The 14,356-nt window shown below is 37.5% G+C and overlaps 3 protein-coding genes across 10 annotated transcripts; 2 read left to right on the forward strand and 1 right to left on the reverse strand.

Moving 5' to 3' along the window:
- The first annotated feature begins 279 nt into the window (after positions 1 to 279).
- Positions 280 to 4,517, forward strand: Ova (ovaries absent). 7 transcript variants are annotated; one of them, XM_076764188.1, is made up of 8 exons: positions 281 to 664; positions 878 to 1,085; positions 1,566 to 1,862; positions 1,962 to 2,102; positions 2,196 to 2,393; positions 2,481 to 2,663; positions 2,726 to 3,233; positions 3,348 to 4,517. In XM_076764188.1, the coding sequence occupies exons 3-8, from the start codon at positions 1,656 to 1,658 to the stop codon at positions 4,007 to 4,009; spliced, it is 1,899 nt and encodes a 632-aa protein (XP_076620303.1). In that variant the 5' UTR covers positions 281 to 664; positions 878 to 1,085; positions 1,566 to 1,655; the 3' UTR covers positions 4,010 to 4,517. The 7 variants fall into 7 exon arrangements, with proteins under 7 accessions (XP_076620304.1, XP_076620306.1, XP_076620307.1 ...); XM_076764190.1 differs by having other exon boundaries at positions 281 to 548; XM_076764193.1 differs by having other exon boundaries at positions 281 to 1,085; positions 3,348 to 3,616; positions 3,730 to 3,913.
- On the reverse strand, positions 4,501 to 7,240 carry Pig-t (phosphatidylinositol glycan anchor biosynthesis class T). 2 transcript variants are annotated; one of them, XM_076764196.1, is made up of 8 exons: positions 6,682 to 7,240; positions 6,407 to 6,584; positions 6,082 to 6,313; positions 5,844 to 6,011; positions 5,480 to 5,777; positions 5,212 to 5,364; positions 4,854 to 4,929; positions 4,501 to 4,773 (listed from the first exon to the last, which is right to left on the reverse strand). In XM_076764196.1, the coding sequence occupies exons 1-8, from the start codon at positions 6,857 to 6,859 to the stop codon at positions 4,515 to 4,517; spliced, it is 1,542 nt and encodes a 513-aa protein (XP_076620311.1). In that variant the 5' UTR covers positions 6,860 to 7,240; the 3' UTR covers positions 4,501 to 4,514. The 2 variants fall into 2 exon arrangements, with proteins under 2 accessions (XP_076620311.1, XP_076620310.1); XM_076764195.1 differs by having other exon boundaries at positions 4,854 to 5,100; positions 6,682 to 7,228.
- Positions 7,241 to 7,593: 353 nt separating this feature from the next.
- Positions 7,594 to 9,013, forward strand: Borcs6 (BLOC-1 related complex subunit 6). The gene is made up of 4 exons (XM_076763314.1): positions 7,594 to 7,849; positions 7,966 to 8,493; positions 8,580 to 8,740; positions 8,816 to 9,013. The coding sequence occupies exons 1-4, from the start codon at positions 7,763 to 7,765 to the stop codon at positions 8,865 to 8,867; spliced, it is 828 nt and encodes a 275-aa protein (XP_076619429.1). The 5' UTR covers positions 7,594 to 7,762; the 3' UTR covers positions 8,868 to 9,013.
- Positions 9,014 to 14,356: the final 5,343 nt, after the last annotated feature.

Raw genomic sequence — 14,356 nt, forward strand, 5'->3', positions numbered from 1 at the left:
GTATTGAACAAAAAGTAAATTACCTTCGTTAAATATTTTTGATTTGAAAATTCGTAAATTTGACGTTTTCACACAAGTAAAAGTTGAATATTGGATATTATAACGATGCTGTTAGTGGTTTAATCTACTCTAAATCATTGATCACAATATCGAGCTTTTGAATAAACGTTGTTCATTGCTAGATTCGTTTTTCGATGGCTACATAAGGTAATTGATTTTTCAATTTATTTATTCCAATTGTTTTAAATTTGTTCGATGAAAAAGGAACTTAGTGGTAAAGATAGAAGAAAATATTTGCCACCAACAATGCGCAGTCGCAACAGCGAGTACTTGGAATTGGCCGGAACTGGTAAAGAAGAACGGTCAAAGAACGGGGAATTTCTATCGCTTTGAAACCTTTCGAACTTAATAGTTGCTGCAAGAGTGCTTTTTTTTGTTGTGTAAATTAGGAAAAATGTTGCGCGCCAAAGCGCTGAGATCGACACACGATGTCTTAAACTAACAGAATGGTGGCCAAAAATTATAATGGTGGATGTTGTGCGTCGCAGGTATTCAATAGTTGGAAACGGTTGCAAGCTAGCGGCAGTTAAACCGATTCGTCCCGCCATCTTGAAATATAACCGTGCTTGATCGTTGCTAGACATTCTGTTCAAGGGAAAGAACTGTCAGTACACGTACACATACATACGTTCAATTTGTATTACGCGTATCTTTCCACTTTTAAACTTCAACCTAACGAAACACGGTCTAGATTTTAAATCAAAAGTTTCTTGTTCTGACATTTACATCGTATCTATCTGATTTGTGATGAATTGACTTTTACAATATGCACGTAGGTTGCACGTACCAACTTTTCTGTACATTAAATCCTTTTCAGTTCTTAACAAGTATCACGAAAGTAATATGAGTCATTTAGTGCAATTATGTTTCGATTCTAAAATATTTCGACAAATTAGCTTTGATAGGAGTTATGATACATGTTTTGTATAAATTAATGAAAAAGAAAGTTTTCGAACGAGTGAAGCGTCAATCTGAAAATAGAGAGCAAGAAAGGTCGTTTGATCGTCTCGAAAGCTACTGAACAGGTATATCATTGTTTACCGCGTTTTTGTATTTTCGTAAAATTGATCGTGTTCTTTCGTACACGAATACATATTTTGCACACAAAGTTTACCCTGTGTGTTGGTTCAACGCAACGTAAACGATCGGTTAATCCATATAACGGTTTTTTATTTTTCATATTTTATTTTTTTGTTATGTTAAGTTATTTCATGCCTGGATTTTCTATTAAGTTTTACTGCGTAATCGCATACACGTAAAATGATACAATATAAAAATACTTATAGTTCTATCTATTATACCTTGTGTGTTATTAAATAATAGTGAAAATGAATGTTACTTTGTGATACTGTGCTTGCCAAATAAATAAAAGTATAATTCAATACAAGGTTTCTTTCATTCTTGATTTTCTTCTTTCGTCATTTCGTGTATAGATGATATTATGCAAGAAATGTGTTGTTCCTTTACTTCCAACTATTAATATTTTACAATTGTTTTTTATGTAGAGGAAACACAGAACGAACAAATAACATTGCAAGGAACCATATATTTCAAATCTAATATGAAATGCAAATAATGTTGCTGACCCTAAAAATATGAGATTCTCAACATTGCAAGAACAAGAATACGGGGTAGATTTACCTCAGGATCAGGTACTCAGTGATACGCATCGGACTGTGATGGCTACTACAGATAACATAGCATTAAAACATGAAGATCCAGTGGAAGAAGGTTCTGTAGTATCCAATCTTCCTCTTCTATTTGCCAATGGATATCCAACATCATTAGAAAAAATTACATTAGTATGGATAACAGTTCTTATAATACTTTAAAGAAAAGAAAGATTAAATATGTTATTAATTAACATGTAATGTAAATACCATAATATTGTTTAACTTCAGGTACAGCTAGAACGCTTTGTATCTTTCATGGTTCAGTGTTCTCTAGGACATGATAATGGCGATGTTATCAGTGAACCACGATGGTGGCCAAAAGAAGTAAAATTTTCAAATCCCCTGACAAGACCTAACAGAGTCAATGAAGTAAGTTGATAATTTACATTGTAATATAGTTATGCAAATGGTCCATCATCGACAGCAACATGATCAAAGTCTGACGCGTTTGTTGTATTTTAGAACTGGATGGCGAATTTGAAGAAATTGGTATTTAGATGCTACACATACCACAGAAGCGAGTATTTGTTACGTTTTTGCTCTTACCTTGCACGATACCCGCACGAAGACTTAGAATATGTTAATAATTGGGACTCTACAACCAGTCTGTATCACAAAACTACTGGAAAACTATTAGTAACGTTTCGTAATGAAAATATGGTTAGCCATTATAATTAACTTGTACTTTGTTTTATGTAATTTTCATTATAAATCTAAAATAAATTTTCTTTTTTTTTTCATTTGTAGAATTATGACAAAAGAAACGAGAGTCCACGAAAAAAGTTACTTTCATGCAGTGGAGTCGCTTTTTGTAATTCGAGTAAGTTGAAACTACAACAGCATCCCATTGCAATGGTTGAACCGCCGGTGGAAGACATTTACTTATGCGACAATTGCGATGCTGAATTTGTAGGCCTAGAGAAGATGAAGGTACTAAATACATTACAGCAAAAAGATTGAACGAAGCTAATAATATTATAAAATTTATATAGGAACACGAACGTACGTGTCGCGAACAGCAACACAGCGGAGGCAATTCACGATCTATAACTCCGGATGTGTTAGTTCCGGAGCCTGAATTAAGCCAATATCAATTCTTAGACTATTTTCGATTGTGTTCTTCGAAAGCAGAATTAAAATTAGCCGAGTCAAATAAGGCCTTTACTATTAATAATAATACCAACGAAGAACGTACATCTCGCCGTGTTCGTGGTTCTATTAATTTTACAAGATGTCCAACTATTCCGTTTTCTTCTCCTGCTGGTGTATTATTAGCTAAAAAGTCAAAGGTGATGACCGAAGAAACTCAGTTAGAAAGGCTAGAGAGGATAGAGAGACATCTTATGGCTCCCGTTTTGCAAAGTTCATGTAAACCCAAATGGTTGGAGGCTGAATTCGGTCACGATAGATGGATCGTTACGTATAAACCGAATCGAGAAAAATTAGTAGATGACTATGTGCACCAATACAAATTTGTAAACTCTGTTAAGAGAAAACCGAGTGAGTACTCCATCCTTAAACGTTTTGCTTTCGTGGTAACGTTCCCAAGACAAATGGTGAGACAGAAACGTGTAAATTGGTAGCACCCTTACAAAAGTTGTTTCTTTCTTTTAGTGTTGAGCATACAGTCGCAATTATTATATATTGCATGTCGTCCTGTTTACGTGCTATTAACGCACCTGACTCAAGGGCAAATTCACGATCTCAAGCAACATCCTCCGAAATGCCGACGTCTTGTTCGAAGAGTTACAATTGATGATAAGGAATCGATGACGGAAGATCAAAAGAAAATAAAACCGAACGTTCCTTCTAAACGTAAAGCTCCGACTGATGAAAGCGATTCGAACGTAATGGAGAAAAGCGAAGAGACTATTAGTAATGAGGCAAGTGTTCGAAACTTAATTGTTTTCGAAGTTACAAAGTCGTGTGACGAAAACGATACCACTGTCGCGATACCGATAAAAGAAACAACTTTGTGCCCTAAATCGATGAACAGGGTTACAGTGATCGATCTTTGTTCCTCGGATGAAGATGAAGGCCCAGTTATTCCTGCACCTTCGGATGAGAATAGGGATCCACTGAGTTGTATCGACGAAGACGTAACAAAATCTTTGTTACAGAAGCTTTCCTCGACCACATTTCGAATGCAACAAACGACGGAATGGATAGCGGATAATATTTTGAGCAACGGTAGTGAAAATTGTACAAGCGAGTACCGTAGTACAATGTTGAATACGCATACAAATCTATCCCCAATCATTAGACCAGCACCATAAAGTCTCGATAACTTGGTGCGTAATATTCATCGTACACGCGTTACATTTGTTACGATATTTATTGTTTCTATTTTACACGATTATTAAATATTAAAAGATTATAAATATACGTACTTTTATCATTTGCAGTGCATTGTAAAGTTTTTCACGAAAAATTCCTTACTAACGTTTGTAAAATAACAAATCACTCAAATTGTATTTGTCATAAAATAAAAAAATAGCGAACAATTTTTTATACTTTATGTAATATTATAGATACAAAACATGAAAGAGAAAAGAATAATAAAATTAAATGGAGAACCGTTCATAATTGTACATATGAGAGTAGTTCCCGTATCTCATTGTATCAACATTATATGCTAATTTCATTTGAGGGGGAACACCATTTTTCGGGTTAAAAAATATTGATATTCAGGATTTTTTCTAACAATTCCGAGATGATGTTTCCCCTTTGCTTAGGAATATATATGCATAAATTGGAACGAATCTAATAAATTATATATTTTTATTCTTGTTTTGCTTTCTTTGGTTTAACAATCTTTTCCATCAAGAAAGAAAAGAATTTCTTTTTTGAATCCTTTTCAATTCGTTTTAAAACTAATCTTTTCGTTGAAATATTATGAAGCGGACCAAACGCTAGGGCGACTGCTGTACACGCTAAACAAATTACGTTGTATGGCATACTGAAATCGGGTGTGGGAAGACTGATGAGTAAAGATTCTGTTCTTAGCTGTACCAAATATCCATCGCTCGAAGCGTTAAAACTGAAAATTCAATTACATCGTTAACAAAATATAATGAAGTTTGTATGCATACCATGTTACTTAAAATATCAAACTTCAACCTTGACGTTATAGTACTTCCATCAAGTGGCAGAGCAGTGTAATTCCTTGCAACCGGAAGTAACGCAGTAATTATGGCTGAGCCCATGTAAAATCCATGATTAGCATCTGGTGGATATTCTTGCCATTTAAGAAATGAATAGTCCATTTCTATAGAGAACTTGGTTATCGAGCGCGGCGGTAAACGCAAAACCATTTCCAAATAGTATGGACTTTTCCTTTCTTTGCCAGGTAGATAACGCTGTGCTACTATAATATATGATTGCAATGCATAAAAGTAACTAACATTGACTTGCCAAAGCGGAAGAAATAACAGATTGCCCATGATAATCTTACATCTGGAAACAATTACTCACTTACATGGTACAATCTGCTTGTCCCCGCAAGTTATTGCAACGGAATGTAGATATACTGGTAAATACCATGGAATATTTTCTAATAAAACAATGTCAAACGGTTTCCAGTAATTATTATAAAGTTTCGTTACTAAGCTACCTCTTTCTTGTCCATATCCTACATAAGAATATTTTATTAGTACTTCTATTCAGAGTTAACTGTTAAAAGACGAATTCTTAATTGTAATAATGCTTTTATCGATGTTTCTTATAATTTACGGTTATATACACACCGATAATGTATCTGTTTGCAAACAAAATTGAAGGATAATTTAAGCTAGCTTTAAAGCCAGTACTATGTACAACTCCAATATTAAACATTCCTTTTGCAGAATGAGACCTGATGTCATAAACGGCTATTTCGTTTAGTTGTCCTCCGCGAAGACTCGTAATTTTAGCACTCGGAGGTGGCAATAACGAATAAATTTCATTTGTATTGTTATTAGATACGTCAACGTATATATTGCTTAGGGTAGCAAGGGGACATGCTCCCTTAATTCCCATTCCAAAAAACTTTCGAATTGACCAATCCTAGGAAATATATTGTATAAATGTTAAGAATGCTTCAAGCATTATAAAACATTGCCAACAATTTACCTGTAATGAATCTACCATGGTGTCATATATCAATGAAACAGTCTGTTTTAATTCCAATGATGTGTTTGAACATATTGCATTTGAACATATTACTCGAAAATGTATTCCAATAGAATGATAATTAGTGTTATGAATATATGCAGAATTTAATAATGTTGCTAAACCCTTCTGTTAAAAATACTGTAATGTTAATATTTTGTACATGGAACAGAAACAAACAGTATATCTCATACAGTACCTTAGAGTTACATGGAAGTAATTTTTTGAATGGTGTTAAATTTTCTGTACAAACTATTTCTCTTGGTAACGATGAATAACGTAAATGACTAGAATTGGTGTTATTTTGTACAACACCTGTGGGATGGAATGTAAATTCTGGAGACATACTGTTTGAAGGATTAACAAAATTCAAAGAAGCACAAAATAATCCAGCTAAAGCATTAGTCAGACTTTTCCATTCATCATCAACACTGTAAAAATAGAAGATCCTTTTATCCCTGGACTAGTTTGCAATAAATAATATCTTTGGCAGATACGATGCATTCATTTAAATAACATCTTACTTGGCAACATCTTTGTTAAACCATGTGGTTATTTCTGCACCAGGACCAGCATCATGATAAGGGTATCCCCATTTTTCATAAGTCCACAGTCCTTTGGTTAAAGTAAGATGTAATTCATTTACACCATGACGACTTATAATTTCACCAAGTCCTCTTGGGAATAAATGGGAATGTTGTACTGAAATATAAAGATGTACTCATAAAATGCTACACCATACAGTCAAAAGGAAATATTTTTTTATGAATAAAATACGTTCTTACGTCTTTTAACTTACACGTCTTCGCTTCCTTCGATGTCTCCCATACCGTAGTAAATTGAAAGTATGCGTAAACATGACTACTTGGCAATGGCTTTAACATTAATTCTTCATCAAAAAAATCATTGTACGGAGACACAAATTTTATAATACCGATAAATATGAAAAGTAATAGTGGACTTTTTGAATACATCATATTTCAAATAAAGCACGAATATCTTTAACCAATTCGGTACGATTTCAATATCGTTTCAGCCGTTAAATAAATGTTTACCATTTCGTGTTTGACATCGGAAAGAACGTTAGCAATCAAACTGAAGAATTTAGAAACAATTAAACGATTATTGTATTAATTCATCGCGCTTATCGGCAAACATCGACGAAAGGAATGTAAACACAAGATAAAGCAGGGTAAATCGAAATGAAATCTAGAGAGTTTATAACAGATATTGTGTTGGATGGCAATACATATAGGGTGTGTTCGGTTCACGTGCTTTAAAGGTTTACAAGCGTCGTTTACACAGTTCGATTCAGCTATAGGGTATAACGCTGGGTCATAGGGTATGACACCATAACTCGTACTTAAATATCCCTTTTCCAATTTTAGTGTTTGTATTGAGAAGATTAAAATGTATTAATGTACAATGATTATTATATAAACAAGTACATTCTCATTACTTGCAAAAAGAAGTTCCTATAAAATTGACATTGATCATTTTTTTAAGGTATAATTTTTGTACTCTTTTTTAATATTGTACTCATCATAAACCAATCATTGATCGACAACTAGTAGAAAACAAGTTGTTTCAAACAATAGCAGAGTTTAATTTCAGGCCCTCTAATAGTTGTTCTGTATTTCATCAAAGAGGTCGCCACACTGTCTAGATGGAAGAAAAAAGATTTTATGCGGAAAATCGATGTATCCGATTGTCAATGGATAACGCCTAATATGACAGCTTTGGACAGTGGACAGTGAATCGATAGTTGTGACAGCAGGTTGTCAATCTGCAAACTAATTCGTAAAAGTGGAGAAGCGATGAGCTTGTGATCAAATATTCAAGAAAGCAAAAGAAAAGGGATTATAAATCGCATATCAAATATGGAATCGGAAGAGAGCGAAACATATCCGAAGCCGGGAACAACACGCAGCGAAAAAAATGCTGCCATCGACTACGACGAAGATAGAGTAAGGTTAGAGTTAATAGGTTGTTTTTAGGCAGCTTTGTTTACATTTGAAAAGTTTATTTCGTATTTAATCGCAGTTAGTCTTTCTGCGAGCATTAACTATTTCCTCAATTTCAGCTGCACGAGATGACAGCGTCTTATTCCGAAATATCGTTCGATTCGCTATCGTCGCCGCCAATTTCGGAGTTAAGATCACTTATAGAGTCCCCGGATATCGACGGGACGAAGTTTCTGGAGGATAGCCTAGAAAAGATGAGTGCAGTTGGTGGCAGGCCTGATCAACTCAATTTAAAGAACAGAAGAAATAGTCTGGTAGAGGATGAAGATTTAGATCCTCCGAGTTATCACAAAGCTATGGGATATTTGCAGCTCGAAGGAACTGTGATGCAAGATGGAGACATGGTGCTATTCGTAGCAGAAGATTTAGAAAACAAAATTAAACTTTCCAGTCCTGTCACAAAAAAAGGGGAAACTCCATCTTTCCCCGGTTCTCGTAGTTCCACTCCTTGTTTGTACAGACAGGCTTTAACTCCTCAACTGCCTCCACTTGATCATAATGTACTAAACGAGTTGGAAATGGAAGCTAGAAAGGTGGCCACCTCGGTCGATGCATTGACTGAAAATTTAGCTGCTATTTTGCACAGTGTAAATTTTTTTCTAGTTCTTATTTCAGTTTAATCGTTTAATCAAATAGTTTACTTCTGAAAGACTTTACACTTAAATATTTTCAGGCGTCCGCGCTAACCGTTGGATGTTTAGAAACATATAGAGACGCGGTATGTAAAACGTGTGACGCGGTGGATCATAATATCAAATCTATGTATCAATTAATGGCAAAATGCGAGGAGTTATCTAAATCTATGGGACCTGTCTATAAGCTGGCTGAACAAATGTGAGCATTACAATATTTTCTTATAGGTCTTGCACTTTGACCACCTGTAGTAATAGTTTATGTTTCATCTTTTAGTAAAGAAATGAAGAGGATGCTAGATCTGTTCGAGAACGCTATGAATTTGTAAATATTTAGGAAAGCTGGAACTTTTCTCTATCGCACATTTGTGCAATAAACAATTTTTTTTGTATTATTTACGAACGATGTTTAAGATTATATATACAATATGTAAACGATTGGTAAGGAGTTGTGACTGTCGTTGGAATGTAACTTTGAGCAATTAAAAGTCAGTAATATTAAAAAAGCAGTTTCTATCTAATCTCTGTAATTTTCGATGTATCGAACTAAAATAGTACGCGTATTAAACGTCTGCAGCGCTGCAAACATTCGTGTACTTCAAAAACAGTTGAGTCGAAGTTATGTTTCCTTTGTTTTATTGTATCCCAGACATTATCGAGTATTACAGTATGACGGTGTTCGATGCCAATCTGTGTAACGTTGTTTTGTGATAATACACCTTAACCTTGAACTCTGGAACAAGATCCAAATCATGAATTGAAACGTTGAGTCGATGTACAAATAGAACAACGAAAAGGTATTATTTAATTGCATTTCGTTTGTACTTTTGATAAACTTTATGTTATTGATGTAAATGTAATCGTCGTTCGGTACGAACTAGTTAATATATCACGGTGCATAGATGATACATATGTATATTCGTATTTTGATCCGTGTACTTCTCAATCTGCTATTGATTGATAGATATCGATACATAACATCAAGATCTCGCATTTAGTCGTAAACAAATGAACATAAATATTACGAAGGGATTCAGAAGGGGTTAAAAAATGGGGTGGATTGATTTGTGCTGCCCCCTTATAGTAGCATGGGTCATAAATGACCCAGGATGGGCCGCTAGTGTCGCTGCCAATCGGTTGGCCCTCTAGTGTCGCTACCAATCGGTTGGCCAGTCAAATGCTTTCATTAGTGTACACAAATTTAATCCGCGTACGTACTTATTTAATGTATATAAAATTAATTTATTTAAGTACGGATGTATAAAAACGTTTTGGTTATACGGGTCGTGTAAAAAGTCGCGTATTCAAGTATTAAAAGAAAGTATGATCGCCTCGAGGAAAAGGTGGGAACAAAGCGGCGTGCGCGCCGGACAAACCCGTGACGCGAGTGAAAACAAGATTTCGCGTTAATACGTTTCCGGCAGCGGTTGAACAAATAAGTCGAGCCAGACATGAAGGAGCAAAGTCCAGGGAGTCGCTTCATTCTGCTCTCTTTATTTGTACGTAGACGCCTATACGCATCTTTCATAAGCCGAACCCACAATGAGCGGCTCTTCGCTTTCACCGGGACACAAAGTTCCGTGGAAAACACGCGCATTATGTTTTCATCAGTACTGAAACGGGCACAATGTCAGGGAGTAATTTGCGCGTATTTGCGCGGTTCGGTGGCCCATTGTAAACCAGAGCTGTAAATAACGTTATCAAAAAGCGACAGGCGTCGCGACGCGCGCCTCATTTAGCGCATTCGGTCGGCGTAATTATTAAAGACAGGATGATTTTAATCCGGCACCGGGAAAAAGGGGTGGCGATAGCGAACAAACACCTCGTTAATTTATTCTCCTGTCTCCGACGCCCATTGAGGACGCGGAAGGTGGGTGCGTGCGTGCAAATGTGCCAGCGTTACCCTTCGTGCCGCGGCTCTGTCAACGCGTTCGCTCTTTTGCACGTTTTGAATTCCCGTCGATGGAGACCGATTCGCTTCTACCTCGTGAGACCCGTTCGCGCACGCCCCCACCTGCCTCCCCCCGTCCCGTTCCGTCGAAACAGGACACGTTTGAATTACGAATACGATGCAGTCGCAGACTGCGTTGTCCACTGGATCGTCGCGGTTAACCTATACGGACCTATCGGACCGTCCCTCTTTCCTCTTCCCTTTATTTATTTCGTTTTATTTATTTATCTAACGACTTTATTCACCGTAACGAGGGAGAAAAAGAGAAGTAGAAATTCAAGTGCACGAGTAGAGTAAAGCAAGGTGAAAGGGACGAGGTTTACAGACGAATTGCTGTTTCGCAACCTAACCTTAATTTGGTTCTTTCTTCGCTAATTTTCTCGCGCCTCGACGCGATAGACGTAATTAATATCGCCGTATAGAAGCACGCGACGAGAGTTAATTTGGACGTCCCTTCGTTTCATATCGGGCGAGGATTGTCAATACGTTTGTCCGGTACTGTATGTAAAGAAATATAAATCAAATAAAAATCTAAATGAACTTCGCAAAATGCATTCACTTCTTTTCAAAAGACGAAGAGAAAAAATGTAGGCACGCGAATACCGTTACTTCATTTTAAGCCGAATAACTGTTTGATCGAATAAACGTATCAAATAAATCGCTTTATGGTGTTTCCATTCGTCATCTATTATTCGTATAAAAGTTTGCACGTTTCGTACGAGTACGAATGCGTACCGATACCATAAGCTATTGTTCGTATTCTCATTCATTCCGACCGCTAAATAAATTGTTAAAACTTTTCAAAAATACAGAACCGCGAATGCTCTGTTTCTGAATACGTTATAGTTTGCAGCAGTGGTTTTCAAACTTTTTGCGAGGTGGTTTCTCTAAATAAAAAGAAACTTTTGACAAAGAAACAACTGTTAATATGTATTAGGGGTACGCATAAGTTTCTGTCGTTCGGGTATAGTTGATTTTGTATGTTATTGCAGACTACGTTGCAATGTTTTTTTTATTAAACATTTTCTCTCGTTGCTATGAGACACACCCTGGCCAGGGTCGAGCCCCCACTGGTCTGCAATCACACACGAAAACGACATTGCTTGTGGAACAACCTGATAAAAACTTCCGAGGGTGTATGTAACATACGTTCTCCATCTTCCGTGATAACTACTGTATGGGTATGTACAAACATAGTAGGTATTATCTCCCTTGGTTTTTCTCGTAGATACAAGCGAGAGATAATGGTTAAACAACTCGAAGAGATACCAGGTGTCCGTTTTGTGGGGTCCACGATCATACAAATTGTGGCGTCGCCTCCCATGCTCGCCACCAGAGGGGCCGCGTTCTCACAAGCGCTCGACCGACCCCTCGGTTGCTATACAATATGCAATTTTTAATCGACTTCCCAATATCCCAGTCGTCTAAGGCAGGGCCTGTTAGGGAGCCTTATTGTCCTCCTATGATTTCCCAAGTTCCTAGAACAAAAAAATCCGTCTCTGCGAAAACTGCGAGGTATATTTGAAAAACTATTAAATCGTATCTGTCTCTCGTGTTGTCGATGCACAAATACTAAACTGATAGATTCGATTTAAAATCTGTAGAGTACTTGACAGGAGACCTCTCGATGAACTAAAAAGTCAGAGCAGCTATTTCAAATGTTCAAAAGAATTTTATCCAGTTTTTAGAATGTTAGCTTTTTGGAGAATAGAACCTGTATCGCGATATTTCGAGATATTCGATTGAATATCGACAGCGTCAGCAAAGACAGAGAACGATTCGATTCATCGCAGGAAAAATACACCGGAAATGTTTGTGCAAACAACCGGGTCAAGTATCAAAACACGACGGCTAAATAAAAGATGGAACCGACCCGTTTGTTGGGTCGTTTGCGTCCTATGCAAATGCTTATTTAACCATCTGATTTTCTTTCTCTTCGCGAGTTGTAATGTAATTGGACGAATCGTGTCGCGAATCTAGTTGTTTTTCCGCTTTTAGATAGCTCTCGTTAGCTCTCTGAACCGCTACTAATTTTCCCATTCTATCAGCTTTGATATTATTTATTATAACGTCCTCGTTATTATGCAACTAAAGTACTCTTAACCCAACCAGTGACGGATAGAAGGGAGGAGCTACGAGGGCCAAACGAATCTATCGTCTGATTTTTTGTTAGCCCTCCCTTTTGAGGCGTTTTAGGTCCGTCGCTGATGGCAATGCGAGCGATCTCGCGGGAGTGCAGACGTTGCGAGTAGGATCGATCCTGGCGCCGAAGTAACCCGCGCAAAATATGAAAAGTGAAATGAAACGCAGACAGAAACCGAATCTTTCTTGACGGTGACCGCGCGAGGCGTGACCGAGTCGCGACGTATTCGTGCGTAAGAGGGTAGTCTGCGAGGAACGAAGGGAGAAGGTACGGAAAAGGGGAAAAGGAAAAATGCTCGGCTGATCACAGACCGCCTAATTAAAGGAGTCACCGTCACGCGGAATGTTCTTTCTTTCGTTTCACCGGGAGCTGTTTGCGGTAAAATCTCAGGAAACCGTAGTCGTCTCTCTCCTTTTGTCCTGTCTTTAACCCTGTCTCGCATACGTATCTATGAACATCCGTTCGTGCTTCTTTGGTAATGAGTTGGGGTGTCGTCTTTCAAACGTTGTTGCCCCTCCTCGTAGAGCGGAGATAAAAGAACTACGGGGCGAAGAGACATCGATATTTGCGTAAGCGCCGCGTTACGCGTATACCAGTAACGCGTTTCGTTCCTTCAAAGAGAAAAGTAATCCATGGGTCTCGTTATATCAGCGTCCTCGTTGAAAGAAGCATCTACTCGACGTCGTACGGGCGAATTCTTTGTAACGGCGACTGGGATTTCTCCGGGGCGAATTCGTTTTCGATGATTTTCACGGCATCCTCCTCTCCTTTCGATCGGTATCGAGTTCCACGAGCGCTCGTTGCCATCGATACGATCGAAATTTTCGATTCTACGCTCAGCCCCATTCCACGAGGCGAGCCGAGTCGAAGGGGGCACAGCCTTCGCGGGGAATCGCGCACTCCGAAAGACGAAGTTTAAGGAACCTTCAAGAACCGGCCAATTAAATTGCGATTCGCAAATTAACTTTGGTAATTATGAGTGGGCTTCGAGAGCGGCACGTTGAGGAAGGGTTGAGGAGAGTTGGGATTACAAACGAGACGGCGGGAACTTGGCAACTTTTCAGTCGCTTTTTATGCAACTTTCCTTGTTAAGATCGTGATTATGAATTTTCTGTTTGATTGCCCCTCCGCGAGGGTACACTTTACTCTTGTAACCGCGGGAACGTAAGACGCGTTCGACGAGCGATCGTTGGGACAACGAACAAAATTCATGCGGATTACGTCTATCACGCTTAACGTTACTTGGAAAACTGTACGAATAAAATGAGTAAATTTTACGTTCCTAGTATCCAGAGCAAGTGCTTTAACTTATTAAAAATGCAAGAAATTAGCAACTAAGCTTGGGCTAAAATATGAGAACGACGTAAATGGATAAGAGCTTGTTAACTGAAACTGGAAGTTTTAAATGGCTGACTTTTCTCAACGATAATATAATTTGCAAATGTCGGTACTAGAAAAAAAGATCCGTGATATATTAATATCATAAATTAGTTTCAATTTCAAGCTCAACCTTTGCTATTCGAAATATTTAGAAAAATGAAACTTCAAACGAAGATCACGGGCGCAGATATCTATACCACTTTGGTGTAAGTGTATGAATACAAATTGTAGTTTACTTATCCAGGACAACGCTCGGTAATTCAGCTACATAGTAGTTAATATGCATGAACTCGCTCGCTCTCACCGTTTGTTACTCTCATCCCCAGTGTATAAAATCGAACGAA

This window comes from Colletes latitarsis, chromosome 4 (genome assembly GCF_051014445.1).
Source record: "Colletes latitarsis isolate SP2378_abdomen chromosome 4, iyColLati1, whole genome shotgun sequence".
In the NCBI taxonomy this organism is placed as follows: Eukaryota; Metazoa; Arthropoda; class Insecta; order Hymenoptera; family Colletidae; genus Colletes; species Colletes latitarsis.